At 43.5% G+C, this 14,384-nt stretch overlaps 1 protein-coding gene across 5 annotated transcripts in view; it reads right to left on the reverse strand.

Annotated features, from left to right (window-relative positions):
• MRPS10 (mitochondrial ribosomal protein S10) overlaps positions 1 to 13,149 on the reverse strand; it is a 22,982-nt gene extending 9,833 nt beyond the window's left edge. Inside the window, exons 1-7 of one of the 5 annotated variants that reach the window (XM_045008434.1) lie at positions 12,735 to 12,824; positions 5,643 to 5,707; positions 5,476 to 5,548; positions 4,342 to 4,481; positions 3,512 to 3,620; positions 2,623 to 2,712; positions 2,176 to 2,251 (exon numbers count right to left, since the gene is read on the reverse strand). In XM_045008434.1, coding sequence (XP_044864369.1) covers positions 2,176 to 2,251; positions 2,623 to 2,712; positions 3,512 to 3,620; positions 4,342 to 4,481; positions 5,476 to 5,548; positions 5,643 to 5,707; positions 12,735 to 12,815 — 634 coding nt within the window. In that variant the 5' untranslated portion in view covers positions 12,816 to 12,824. Of the gene's footprint in view, positions 1 to 1,721; positions 2,252 to 2,622; positions 2,713 to 3,511; positions 3,621 to 4,341; positions 4,482 to 5,475; positions 5,549 to 5,642; positions 5,708 to 12,336; positions 12,468 to 12,734; positions 12,825 to 13,135 lie in introns of those variants that run through there. The other 4 variants (XM_045008438.1, XM_045008436.1, XM_045008435.1 and 1 more) reach the window with 4 other exon arrangements.
• Between the last annotated feature and the right edge of the window lie 1,235 nt (positions 13,150 to 14,384).

The raw sequence follows: 14,384 nt of genomic DNA on the forward strand, positions 1-14,384 counted from the left end.
GCCATAGGTTGCCTACCCCTGCTCTAGTGTTTCTAGAACCCCCATGATCTATTAATACACTTTCTTCTGACAGGTACCCTACTATTCTAATCTTGGGCCCAAGTATAATGCTAAATTTCATGGTGGGCCTGTGGGCAAAAAGACAAGGAGGCCAGCCAACTATTGTTTAGATGTGATGTAAACAGACTCCTTTGCTGCTAGAAGCAGCTAGCTCATTATCCCAGTGGGCCACTCAGGCCTCAGTAATTTACTTCCTACTATAACCTATTTGAGCTTAAATATTCCCTGCCAGCTTGTAAAGTAGAAACAAAATATACGTAGCTGTTTTTGAACTGATGACAAGAGCAGGCTCAGGCTGGACACAACTAACCAGTACCAAAAGCTTGCTAATCTCCCTCTTCTTACAGCCTTCTTTCAATTCATTGCAGCCCCCCCCCCCCTTCCATCTCCAAACTATTCTAAAGGACCATTGTTACGGCTAGAACTGCTAGGCAACAGCACTTTCACTCAGCAGCTGTTGATCCCACAGAGCAAACTGTTTAAAAAACACTTATGGGGTATTTGTGGTTTCTCAAGAAATTTCAATATTGGGTTTCATTCCAAATTAGAACAAAAAATTTAAAAATACCAATTTCTCAAACTGGACAGTTTTGACCAGCTCTGATAGTATTCACCCCCACCCCACCCCACAGCAGTTCTTGTGGCTCCTTCATACCCTTCCTTCTGTTGCTGCACCCTAACAATCTAGGTCCCAGCTCCACTCCTGTAAGCCTGCTGAAGTGTAGAGTAAGTTATTTACCAGCTCTGTCTGGCTGTGGAAGAGAAGGGAATTAAACTAAGCCTGCATCGTAGGCTAATGTGCTAATCATTCACCCACTTCTTCAGGAAGCCCTCTCAAGCTCCACAGAAGAAAAGGGAGGAAAAGGATGAGCTTCCACTTAGAACTGACTGTAGGTTGTAGTGTAAGAGCCTTATTTTCAGGGCCCCCATGGAAGAAAACCTTTTACACCTGTGATTAAAATACTTATGTTGAGACCAAGTTCATACCATTATAACACATCATCAGATGATGCTGTTAAAGATAATTTTACAAGTGCTTTTTCTTAGGCTTGATCTACACTACAGACTTATGTGGTGCTCTGCATGATGCAGTATACTAACCGAACTCCCGCTGTAGACAGCACTATGTTGACGGCAACATAGCTACCACCTCAGACATGGAGTACATCCAGAGACTGGAGAAGCTCATCACCAGGGGCAATGTCTTCCCTAAGCACTGCTGCATGTGTAGACAAGCCCATACTATACAAGCAGCGTAGGCTTGGGAGAAATGCTATATTCAGTTTTGTGATGCAGATATTTTGGGGGAACTGGCAAGTAGCTAGAGAGTTTGCTCTTTGCCATTGTATCAAGAAAGGACCCTAGAGAGACTCAGTTGCTGCTTGATAACTGTGTCTGATCTGATATTTCCTGTGTGGTGTTTTACAACATTGTTCAAAGTGTATACAGCATAAAAGTTTCACTGGAAAATATCCAGTCTGTTACTGATTTCGCCTCCCACCAGAAACTGACCTGACCTGTAAGTGCCCCACCTGCTCAGCTAAGTGGTGAATACTAAAATCAGTCCTGAAAGTTCTCTTCAATGTGCTTTTACTGTCATCTTGCCAAGTATAACAAGAGAAAATAAATGTAACCTTTTTCAGGAGACTATCCCAGCAATAAATATTTTAAATAAAATTTAATGGGTCACATAAAAACTCTGAGATATGTGCTTCAAATATCAGCCTCAGTGACAGTAAATTCACAAATCCTGTGGTGTTTATGCACAAATAAACCATTACCGTACATCCATGACCTGTTCATGTACATTTATCAAGTTTTGGCCACATAAGACTTAGAATAAAGAAAAACAGACAAAACATTTTCACAGCAGTACAGTCTTTCTGCTAATGGCCTGGAGCTGGGATCCTAACTCACTGATAATTAGGGTAGCAAATGACCAGTCTCCTCATAATTTTTTAAGTATTGTTTGTAAAATTAAGACAGGGTTTGAGGTTGAATAGAGGGTAACTCCTGTGAGAAGATGCTGTGTTTAAAATGTTAACAGGCAGAGGCTGAGCTTCCGTTGCTAACAGATGTGAAAAAGCTTTAGTACATGAAGGGCTCATGACGTACTTGCTGTTTCTTCTACTGAAGGTAGCTTGTCCCAAATGGGTTTCTGAATATGTTCAGGTAGTTTCTCTAATTTGGTCTAAAAACAAAACAAACAGTTATACCTACCAATCTGCACCTTAGATGTGACAATTCCCTCAAAATAAATTATTTTGCTGTATTCATATTTACCCAAATCAAATTACAAATACTTAATTCAGGTACATTAAAAGCCCACCAAGTGGCAGAAGCCATTTTAAGAACAACACAGCTTCCATCCCCTCTTCATCTTGTGCTTTCCACTGTTTGGATCCCGTGTTCCCCAGCCCAGAATTTCTGCACGTTCCAGAAATTACACTTGCTATTAGTCCCAGCAGATCTCAACAGCTACCATTTGTCATCTGATTCATCTGAAAACTAGACTCATTCCACAGCTCTTATTAGAAATTCAAGAAAGCAATTCAATTATACCTTTTTTATTTCCATGGCAACCCCTTCAGGTAAATTTCTTTGGATGTATTCCAAATAGACATCAGCTGTACTGCCAGTTAAATGTTTTAACTAAAACAACACAGAAAATGTTTTAAAAATAAAATTAGCATATCACTGTATTATGATATAGGCACACACTGATAGGAACATTTTCTCAGAGTCAGAAAAGCTAAAGCACTTAAGTTCAACCTTCCCTTCACTACAGGCAAAAGAGTAGCATCATCTTTGCACTCTCACACTCATGCACAGTTAGGAGGAGGTACTCCCAGACTCAGGGTTTGCTTAACACCTGTATTCTGGAACTGTAGAAACACATACACCTTTGTTTACCTCCAGATCCTCCTGGGATTAACTTGTAGTTTGATTAGTGCAGCCTATATTTAGAAAGGCCGCCCTGGGTATTATATAACATCCTACCATCCTATGCTAGGCACACTACATACATAGATTAATTGACAATCTCTTCCCCTCAACAGACATGGGTGGTGGCCAGTTTTTGTTGTTTTTATTTTTAAGAGGAAGGTAGTTATTTTTTAAAGGCAACTGTGGGATGGTTTATCTGCCATTTTGTTCTAATTTTTAATTAACATAAAATATACAATGTGGAAAATGGTGTGCTCAGAACCATACTTTTCAGTAGTAGTATTTTAATATAAGGTGCATGAATTGCATCAAATATAACAAGTATTCTCTTTAGTCTCCACTGAGACAGGATTAGGAAGTTCTGCATGCTGGGGTTAAATGTAAAATCAGTACACACATTTCAGGAATTTTAGTGAGTGTCAAACATTAAATGCTTGACAAAAGTGCATTTCTATATGTGAAGTTCTATTTGAGCTCTCTCCTTCCCTCAAATACACTCACTCACCTCCAAGCATCTATAATGCGTCCTCATTTCATACTGAACTCTGTGCTTCTTGAAAATGTGTATTGACTTCAGAAGGGTGAATCGTTCTATCTTCCTGGGAGGTTCATGTCTAACATGCAATCATTTAAAAACATTATTTCATATTTTAAATCACATTCATACCCCTTTTAGATCAAACCACTGTTTTCAGTATCTACATAACCCACCAGGACTTAATGCCAGGATCCCTGCTTTAGTTGACATTTGCACAAGTGAATGAGGCAGTGTGAAAAGTACCAGTGTATTTTGGTATCACAGCCATATTTTGGATTAATAACTATTAAAAGACCTGGGGGGAAAAACAGGCCCACTAAATTCAGCTAGGTGATAATGATACTTAGGGGGCTGCTTGCACAGCCAGTGATGCTGTCCTTACAGCAAGTTTGAAATGGTACTTTAAAAAAATACACACAACCCTAGGCAAGATTCCCTTTTCTATAAATGTTTTGCTGTTTAAGATAGTGCTGTGTGTGTAACAGCTGTTGCTTTTGGCTGTATGGTCCTTGAACTATTATTGTATCCTACTGCTGTGTGAAAGGCACCATGTAAAACCAACTTTAAAAAAAAAAAAAACCTGTGTAGGATTTTATAACAACGAAAATAATCAAAACAACTTGTCAGGGAAATATCCCAATGGCTTCAAATTAGTTAAAAAATGCCATCATTGTACATCTTTCACTTCTGAAACACTTAGCAAAAGTAAATTCCATACCTCAAAAATCTACAACTATGGATGCCATAAGGGGTGGTGTTTTACAAGTAGCAGCTGAGAACAGGTCACCTACACTTACATTTTTTCAATGGAGATGCCAAGTTCTTTAGCAGCAAGCACAGCAAAATATTCATAACTGTCCAACACAGTTTTATCATGGCCTTTAACTAAAACGGATAATTTCCTGTATAATGTGTCCGGTTCATCTGAAATGGATATCTACATTTTGTAAGAAAAAGACAAGTTAGGTGATAACTCTATACTACCCTTAATTAATACAATACACATTTATCTTGTACACCCAACTATCCTATACTATAGGCAGCTCAACCTAATTGTACTTTATAGTTTTGTCAACCTGTGGCTAATTAGCCACTATTTCCAATTCTGTCAAGGATGGCAGAGCTGTGCATGACTTAGGGTATAAATACATTTAAAACACTCCAGCTAAGCCATTGGCCTAGATTCTCCTGTAGGTATAGGTAATCCACCTCCCCAAGAGGCAGTATTTAAGTCTATGGAAGAACAATGGAAGCTGTCTAAACTGGGGGTTAGGTTGGCTTAATTATGCTGAGCATATTTAACTACACCCCTGAGTGACATAGTTAAACCAACTTAATTTTCTAGTGTAGACCAGGCCTCTAAATTTTGAGCATTCAGAAGTTCTTGATCAGGAGGGTGAGGGCTCTTCAAGATGACTCAGGGGAAAAAATGCAGTAAGGCTTGCAATAGTTGAAGTTAAGAGTAGAGCTCAGCAACTTCTGAAGAGTTGCAGATTCTCCCCTAAAACCAGTCTACTATTACTTTTTTTTGGCACTGGAGAAGAGTCACCTTCTCAGGCCCTGCACTGTCGACAATTCTCTCTGTAGCAGAAGAGAAATACACAGGACTCCCTCCACCAGGATAAGATGAAACATAAGTAAAATGGGAATTAAAATTTCTCCTTTTAAAGTATCTACCATACGTATTTTAAAATGAAAGGACTTTCCACAAGAATACAACATTTCTATTCTAAATGGAGATTGTAACCCTAGGACCTCATTGAAAATGAGACCTCAATGAGTAATAATCCAACTCATACTATAAATATTCTTTTCCTAATGGGATTTTGCATAATTAAAAAAATACCTATGCTAAAATAAGTCTGAGTTTGTGTATTTGCTTTGTTACTGAGAATGTATATAATAAGTAGAGGGTCTACTTAGTCACATACCAAAGAATTGTCCTTATGATGGTGTAAATCTGTGTGGAATCCTGAGAACTGAACCCACAACAAGTCCTTGTTTCTAGATGGGAGGAGGGAGAAAAGACGACATTTAACATGATTACAAATTAAGAGCTCAGGGTTTTTCAGACTTCATTATTAAATGTTATACTTACAGAAGAAAACGATATTGCTTTGGCATATCTCTGCTTGAGTAATTTACAGGAAAAGTCCCTAGTCCCTGTGAAAATAAGTTAAATCATCAGCTGGCGTCTTTCAAATTAAAAGTTATCAGCTTAATGTAGATTTGTTAAAAGCTAGTTATTGTTTTCTAGACAAATAAATAAATAAATTCAAGTCTGGAGGTACCACGAAGAACTTAGCATATGAAAGATTAAATGCATCTTTTTGCAGAGGCTCTATAGTAACTTGAAACCTGTGCATAGTGTTGGTGCAGAGCAATGAGACACATACTGGTTAGAGGAGTGTAATTCTTGCTCCAAAGATGATGGCACAGAAGGGAACGTAGACCGAATCATTTGGAATGGCTGCATGATTGGTATAAAAAGGCAGCAGCTGCTATTCCAGTGCATAGGCCTGAATAAACTTCACTTTGATTCCTAAACAAAGTCCATTTACACAGGGTTTATAGTGAATGTTGCCCTCAGTTGAACACATCATAAAATGACTAGTTTAATTAATTTGTATGGTATCTTTCTAGAAGGATTCAGAACTATAGTAATATGGAAATTACCTTTAATCTGTGCAGAAATTCCACATTAAAGTTTGTGTGTTGGAAATGCAAATCTGACTAGCTCACACAGAAAATTTTTTTGGGTTAACAGTTACTTTACTTGTCAATACATTACCATTACATGAATACAAAAAATATATGAACTGATTACCTACTATATATGCCTACCTACATAATCACCAGCAAATAAGACGACTGAGGAAGAAACTAACTGATTACCAACTATACAAAGTCATAATTATAAGAATACCTGTGAGTTAGAACTCAATACAAAAACTGAATATTACTAATTTTATTAGCACAATAATGGACTCCAGCATGTGATGTCATTCCATTTCTGAATGCAGGATATAGCAATACATACAGTATTTCACAGTACAATTACAGTCTTTTTGGCTTTGCTTTCACATAATAGCAGACTTGTTAGCTCTGCCCCTGTGACAATTCACCCAAATTTGGCCAAGTTACTTGTCTCTGAAAAATCAGAGTTTGCACATGCTCAGTAGAGACGTGTTAGAATTTAGCAGGTAAATTAGCAGGTAAGATTCTGTCTCTAGTGAGCATTCTCCACCCCATATAGCTCCTATGGGGCAACCAGACTGAGCAGGCAACATCCCCCGAGTGACTGGTCTTGTTCCAGTCCAGGGCTCCAGGGGCTAAGCAGGACTTGTCCAATCATTGTTGCTCTCAGCACCCAGATGCTGGGGCAGTGGAACTCAGAGCAAGGAGACTGTCTCACCTATACTCTCAATGGTCCCCCTGCTAGCACCCACGAGGAAAAAGAGGATACCTCGCTGGAATTTAGGGGGAGAAGGGAAGTCACAGAGACAGGCTTCACAGGGGCAGAATAGGACAGGCAGGGAAAGAAGGGTCTGTAACAGATTCCTGAGTCCAAATACTCCTCTGCTGCCTAGCAAACAGCTGTGAAACCCACTGGCAAGTATCATCTCCCTTTAGTGGATGGTCCACACAAAGGAGAAAAGCCTGCTACTGCCACCAGTCACTTCCTTAGCTCAAATGGTACAGACCTGCGCTATGTATCTAAAAGTTCCAAGCCTGCTATTGATCCAAGCTAGGATCAATTTTCAGTTTTGTTTTTAAATAGGAAATTACATGCAAAAATCTATTTTAAAAGAAAGTTAATGTTCCGAAGTCAAGCACTTAGAAGGGAGGACGTGCTAGAGTTAAGGTTTTCCATGCAACTGTAATGTGTCCCCTTGTGCATCTAGTCTTTAATTACATGATCACATGCTATTTTTCCCACAAGACCCCTGGCTCATTCACTCCACACTATAAATTGTGTTCAGGGAATGAATCAGGCTTGTGAATGAAGCTGTTGTCTGCAGGACCTCTCTCATTTGCTACAGAAGTTAGGAGGTGTGTAGTGAATGAGGAAAGACTGTAAGGAAGAGAAAGGAGGGTTTTTCAGTTTAAGCAGTTGAATATCACCTTGGAGAACTGAATAGTATTCCGGCCTCTGCCATGAAGTTCTTACGTAATGATGACAAGTCACTTCAACCAAAACATTCACAGGTGGCTACAAATTGTGTTCCTTATTTCAAAGTACCCAACTTGAGACACCTGGAGTCAGATTTGCAGAAGAGCTGAGCACTCACAACTGCAGCTAAAGTCAATTAGAGCTGTGCATTGAACATATGAAATGCTATAAAAATGCTAACTACTCTGAGAAATCAAGTCTCCTGATTTTAGTGAATACCTGACAGTTTTGACTGTAACATCTCTATGCCTTAGTTCGTCACCTGTCCTATAATAGGGATAATGCCACCTCCCTAACTTACAATGGTTTATTGAAGATAAGTTCATTAACATTTGTGAAGCACTCGAGTACTACCGTGGTAAGTACCACAGAAAAGCACATGAATGGCATGCAGAAATATTGAATGGGACTGCACGCTGAATGAGTATAAAAGATATATTGAATAGCCATCCATACAGTTAGCACTGTCCAACCTGGGCACTGAATGAGGCAGGTGTCCTGCAGAAAAAATGGTCATAATGTAACTAAAGGCTATTATAATACATATACACAAGGGGGCCAAATTAAGGTTGTACAGGCAACCTTAATTCCAACGTTTTCTAACTTCTGACTCTGCAATCTTAATATAGTTGTTTGTATGTAAATATATATACATGTTATATTCATCATGTGCTATTGTAAGCATCATACTAACTTTCATAACTACAGAATATTAAGAGAGTAGCAGAATATGTTGAAATTAATGAGAAAGTTGATTGTCTATATAAAATGAATGAGAAGAGATGTTTGATAATGTCCTTCCTTTCCTCAAAACAAGAGTGGGCATCTCAAGTTCACAACAGGTATTAAGTTTACAACTTGGTGCATTGTTTATCCCTTTTAATTGACTGAATGGCAGATTTATATTCTTACACACATTCCATTTTTTGCAATTTATGTTTTTAAAACTTCATTCTGGGCACAAACATTTGTAATCGATGCAGTGTTTAAAGTGATCTACTGTTTCATCAAGCTTTGTTTTTAAATCTTCAGTATGGGGAAATTATGCTCCTTTGTGGTACCAAATGTTATAGCCTTTTTAACATTATTTAAATGTGTAAAGAATTATTCCTGCACACTTTTTCCTTTCTTGCATTGTGCTAATAACGTGTACAGGGACAGTACAGAGTCTTGTGCTTCTGCTAAATAAAGGGACAGTACAGAGTCATGTGCGTCTGCTAAATAAAATTGACGGTAAACTGAAAATGTGTTAAAAGTTGGACTGTAAGGTAAATTGGTGAATACATATAGTGGGAGGGGCATTCAGCACCTATTAAAATATAAGTTTTGAAATAGTTCCATTTATTCTACAATTTAAGTCAAATATTTTTTAATTTATTTCAAAAGCTGGCCATCCCACAAGGCTACAGACACTCAAACTACAGTACAATGTAATTCAAATTCCATATACAGGTTGACCCTCCTGGCTAAAACAAAATTGGTCCTCTCCTAACAACAGTCATCCAAAAGAGGCTCAACTTTGTCCTCCCCCCATACACACTGCAGGAAAAAAGCAAATCTTGGAGCTTGGAATGTTAACAAGTCTCAGGAAGAAAGCAAATTCCAAAGTAGAGGGACTTAATGGGGAACCCCAACTGGTAATTTACTCTCAAACCAGAGAGAACTCAACCACCTCCTCTGACCTCAATTGTTGCAGAAATTACATAGGGAAAACAGCAGTCCCTCGCATAGCTTAGTCCCAAATCTTTGTCTCTTTCACTTCCACAGCATAAATTTCAAAATTCATTTTCTCAGTTAGATACTTCCCACACGCTAGCCATTTTTTTGCTTCACCCACCAAGTAATCTGTAAGCCACAGGAACCATGCCAGGGCACGACTGAGAGATGGCTTTTGAGGGCCACTATATCAGTGGCCATGAACAATAGATTACAAAATCCAACCAATTCATAGCTAAAGTTGTCTTTTAGAAAGAGTACACTTCCCGAAAGCAACCTGATAGATATTCTACAAGGCTGGACCACTGAAACAGGTCTTTTGCTCCACCTGGATAGATATAGCCCTAAATCGATAGTCTTGGATAAAGGGTATATCTACCCTATCCCTCCTCCAAAGTCTGTTCATAACTTGGATTAAAATAAAATAGAAGACACAGCAACTCTGCTTTCAACTCATTTGTAGTTTAGGTTAAAGCCTATAGGAGAGCCTGGAGTTGAACTTGAGCTACTAACCCAAGTTAAGAACACATTTTTTTATACCCAAAGCTATAACCCTCAACTCCAGCCAAGATGTGGCTAGTGACATGAGTAGAGCAGACGTCCCCAGGATTGTCATGCTAGCTACAAATTCCTGAGTCAATCCACAGGAGTCATCTGCATTGACATAGAAGTCAAACACTATTAGTCAAAGCGAAGAACCTGAGAAGTTCAAGCAGGGCTCCCGCAGCACAGCTGGCTACTCAGCAATATTAACTAAACACAGTTCAGGTCTCAGACTTTAACTTAGAATTAAACAAACACAAAACTTAGAAATAGGAGTAAAGCCCCAAGACTGTCAACTCTTGGGGCGGGGCTGTCTATTTGCTCTGCCTTTGTACAGCCCTGGCAGGCTGGGCTCCTGGTCCAGGGCTCCTGGCTCCCAGGTGCTACCCAACCCCTCAGGGTGATATGCGCAGCTCTTTGGGCCAGACACAACTAGCCGAGCCAGTGTAGTGTGAAAAACTGCTAACTGATGTAATTTGCTACTAGTAGCGGTTACTGCTATTAAACATCTATCCGACCTCATCTGCTACTGGACTAGGGTAGCAAATTGTAATCCGTAGCAGTTACTGACACGCAAGGTTGTTCTTATTTGGTGACTTGTCCTAATTTGCTAAAACTTGACAGGGTTGTTGGATGGAAGCATGAAGTCTTCCCTGCATGGTATACATAAGTATCAATTACCTCTTAATAGAGTGAAGTCATTTAAACAGCATTTATTTTGCAACTTCATTTACTGTGCTAACAAAACACAGCAAGTGCAATACTAGAAAGGCAGATGTCATTGCTAAAACTACTAGCAAGTACTTGTACATATTTTCAATGAGTGTTTGTTATTAAAATATAAATAGCACAATAACAGAGGTAAATGATGAAGTGCTAAGAGTAATTCAGTGAATCCCAGCAGCAAATAAAACAAATTTGTGAACTGCTATGAGACTTCAGAGTAGCAGCTGTGTTAGTCTGTATCCACAAAAAGAACAGGAGTACTTGTGGCACCTTAGAGACTAACAAATTTATTTCAGCATAAGCTTTCGTGGGCTATCGCCCACTTCATCGGATGCATGCAGTGGAAAATACAGTAGGAACATATATATATACACACAGAGAACATGAAACAATGGGTGTTCATGAGACTGCATGCAGTCATATAAACTGATAAGGGATTCTTTGTTCTTCAGGGCTATATGTAAAATATTTCACCAAATCAAGTCTCCTTCAGCACCTCAGTAGGTTACATCAGACTGAGAGGAGCTGCGGTGACTAGGCCCTGGGATGCCTGTGCCACTACGAACCCAGCCTTGGGAAGCCCATTCTGAGAGGCACTGTCCTGTGGGAGAGGAAATGAAAAAGTCCCTCTGCCCCCTTCCTCCCTATTTTTGAAAACACTGGTGTCTCGGTCCACCGGGGTAAGGGTCACCCCCTGTTTTGCCCTCCGTCAGTGCCTCACTTCTGGGCTTAACCCCAGCGCCTATCCCCCTCCTTGACTTTGCCCTTCAGCCCCTAGCCTAAGCCTGCCTCCAACTGCTTGCACCCCGACCAGTCAATTTCCACCCCCTGCTCAGGCCATCCCCTGCCGATCTGCCCCCTTTTAACCCCGTACAAAGCAGCCCGAGGAATATCCGACGAAGTGGGTATTCACCCATGAAAGCTCATGCTCCAATAGGGCTGTTAGTCTATAACATCTAAATGTGCCCACGTCCTGGCTGGTGGTGGAGCATCCGCCAAAATGCCGCTGAATTTCAGCGGTGACACCTCTCGATGACGTCGCTTCCCGCCGACAAGCAACGTCATCGAGAGGCGTCGCCGCTGAAATGCCGCAGAAATTGGGCGGCATTTCAGCGGATGCTCCACCACTGCCACGGTCCTTCCAGACGAAAAGGTTGGGGACCATTGGTCTACAAGGTGCCCCCGGACTCTTTGCTGCTTTTACAAGTAAGGGCAGTGGCTTCAGCAGAGTTACTGAACCTGCTCACTACACCCTCAGCGGCAAACGCAGACCCAGAGCAGCTTCTCGCACCGCACCGGCTGCGGCCGCTCAGTTCTTGGCCCAGCTGCCGCGGCCCCCAGGGCGCCAGCCGAGAAGCCCGAGCCCCGCTGCGGGTACGTGCAGCGGAGCCGGGAGCCAAGCAGCACCTCTGCTCGGGCTGCAGACACCCGCCCGCGGGTCGGGGCCGGGCCCGGGGCCCTGGCTCGTGTCCGGCAGCGCGGGCGGAGGGGGCTGAGGAGCAGCCGAGGGCAGCGCCGAGCACTGGGGCGGCTGGACGCGGAGCGGGGAAGCCGGGGGGGCCCTGGGGGCATGTCGGAGCATCGCTGGGGTGCGCGCGCCCTGTCGCTGCTGCCCGCCCCGCGCCCCCGGTACCTGGCAGCCCCGCCGCCACAAGCGGCTCACGCCTCCCCACGCCGCCATCTTGGCCACAGTCCCGCCTCCCCCGGCAACTTCCGGCGGCCACCGCACCGTAGAGCTGACCCCGGAAGGATAGAGCGGCCCCACCCGCACCCTGCTACCATAGAGCTCGTCGTCCCGCCTGTAACGCGGCAGCAGCTCGCGCTCGAGTAGCGGGTCGGCGCAGGAGCCAGGCCCGCCCACGTGACACAGAACAGGCCCCGCCCCACCGCACTGTTAGCGTCCCCCTCACCCCGCCTCAGCAGAGCGGCGGCCTCAGGCCCCGCCCCCCCCGCCGTGGCAGAGCCCGAGCGGAAGGCGCCTCCGCTCCCTGCCAATGGCTGAGAGGCCCCGTGGCGGCTGCCCCGCCTTACACCCCATCGTCCCTTCGCCAGCCGCGAGCCGGGGCATCCCGCCGCCCAGGGCTCCGGGGCGGGATGGGCCACGGGCACCATTTTCCAGTACGCGCCTGCGCACTTTGTCCCGTGCTTGTCCCCCGCCCCCAGAGGCGCCCAGCTTGTCCCCGGCCCCAGCCACCCCAAGAGCGGCCCTGGGCGGCGCTGCCTGTGAGGAACCCGACCAGGCGGGAGGGGGCCTGGGGGTCCTTGAAACACGTGTTAAGGCTGCTAAACAATCGGCTCCACCTTGTCTTGAGCCGGGACGCGCTGAGTGCGGCTCGAAGGCTTCTCACCCACCCTGAGCCCATCAACATATTTTGTCGCTCCAGGATCCTCTCCTTTATCTTGTGCTTTCCCCAGCTCAGTGCGCTGCCCACCTGCTCTTTCATAGGGTATGGCTACACTGGCGATTTGCAGCGCTGGAAAGCCTCCACCAGCGCTGCAATTAGTAAGTGGCCACACCTGCAGGGCACTTCCAGCGCTGCAACTCCCTGGCTGCAGCGCTGGCCGTACACCTCACTCAGCATGGGGAATAAGGATTCCAGCGCTGGTGCTGCAGCGCTGGTCATCAAGTGTGGCCACACACCAGCGCTGTGATTGGCCTCCAGGGAATAAGGTGTATCCCAGAATGCTTTTATAAATTACTCTCTTTGTTTTGTTATGCAGCCTTTCTTTGTTTTGTTGTGAACGAGCTCCGATCGGAGCTCCGTTCTGTACCTGGCTGTAAACAATCAAATGAGAGGCAGGCAGGGAGGGAGAGTGAATGAAACAGAACGGAGCCGTTTGAACTGCTTATCTAAAAAAACAAACACTGATCACAGCAAACAGGAGCTATCTATACCTGGCTGTGAACGATCAAATGAGAGGCAGGCAGGAAGAGTGAATGAAACAGAACGGAGCCGATCGCTCCGTTGAACTGCTTATCTAAAAAAACAAACACTGATCACAGCAAACAGGCAGGCTGTTTGCAATTAGAGTTAAGACTAAGGGCTCATGAACATTTTGTGATTTTTCCAATCCAGGAAGCTAACACTCAGTGTTGGCTCCAAAAATCCACTCTCTCTATCTTCCCCGCTCCCTGTCACAGTACACCACCCTCCACCCCCCTCTTTTGAAAAGCACGTTGGTGCACTTGAATGCTGGGATAGCTGCCCATAATGCAGCACTCCCAACAGCGCTGCAAATGCTCCAAATGTGGCCACACACCAGCGCTGGTAGCTGTGAGTGTGGCCACACACCAGCGCTGCTCCTACACAGCTGGATGACCAGCGCTGCAAACTACCAGCGCTGCAAACCGTAAGTGTAGCCATACCCATAGCCTCGATGAGAATCGCTTTAGGCCAGCGCCGGTCTCATGATGGTTGTAGCGTGCCTTGCATAACAGCGCTGCAGGCCATCGGCACTAGTGCAATGTAGGCACAGTGACATACTTTGCAACAGTCAGCAGTACGCATAGCCCCCGAGCTGTACATACTCCATCTCCAGCGTATGATTGCCTTAATTTGTGGTTAATCACATCAAAAGTAAAAGCAGCTACATGTGCCTAAATTGTTTATAGCTGTATTAGAACTCTGTGAAACGCTTTTGAAACTAACGCACCTAATTCTCATTCTTCACTAGACGGAA

Source organism: Mauremys mutica, chromosome 3 (genome assembly GCF_020497125.1).
Source record: "Mauremys mutica isolate MM-2020 ecotype Southern chromosome 3, ASM2049712v1, whole genome shotgun sequence".
In the NCBI taxonomy this organism is placed as follows: domain Eukaryota; kingdom Metazoa; phylum Chordata; order Testudines; family Geoemydidae; genus Mauremys; species Mauremys mutica.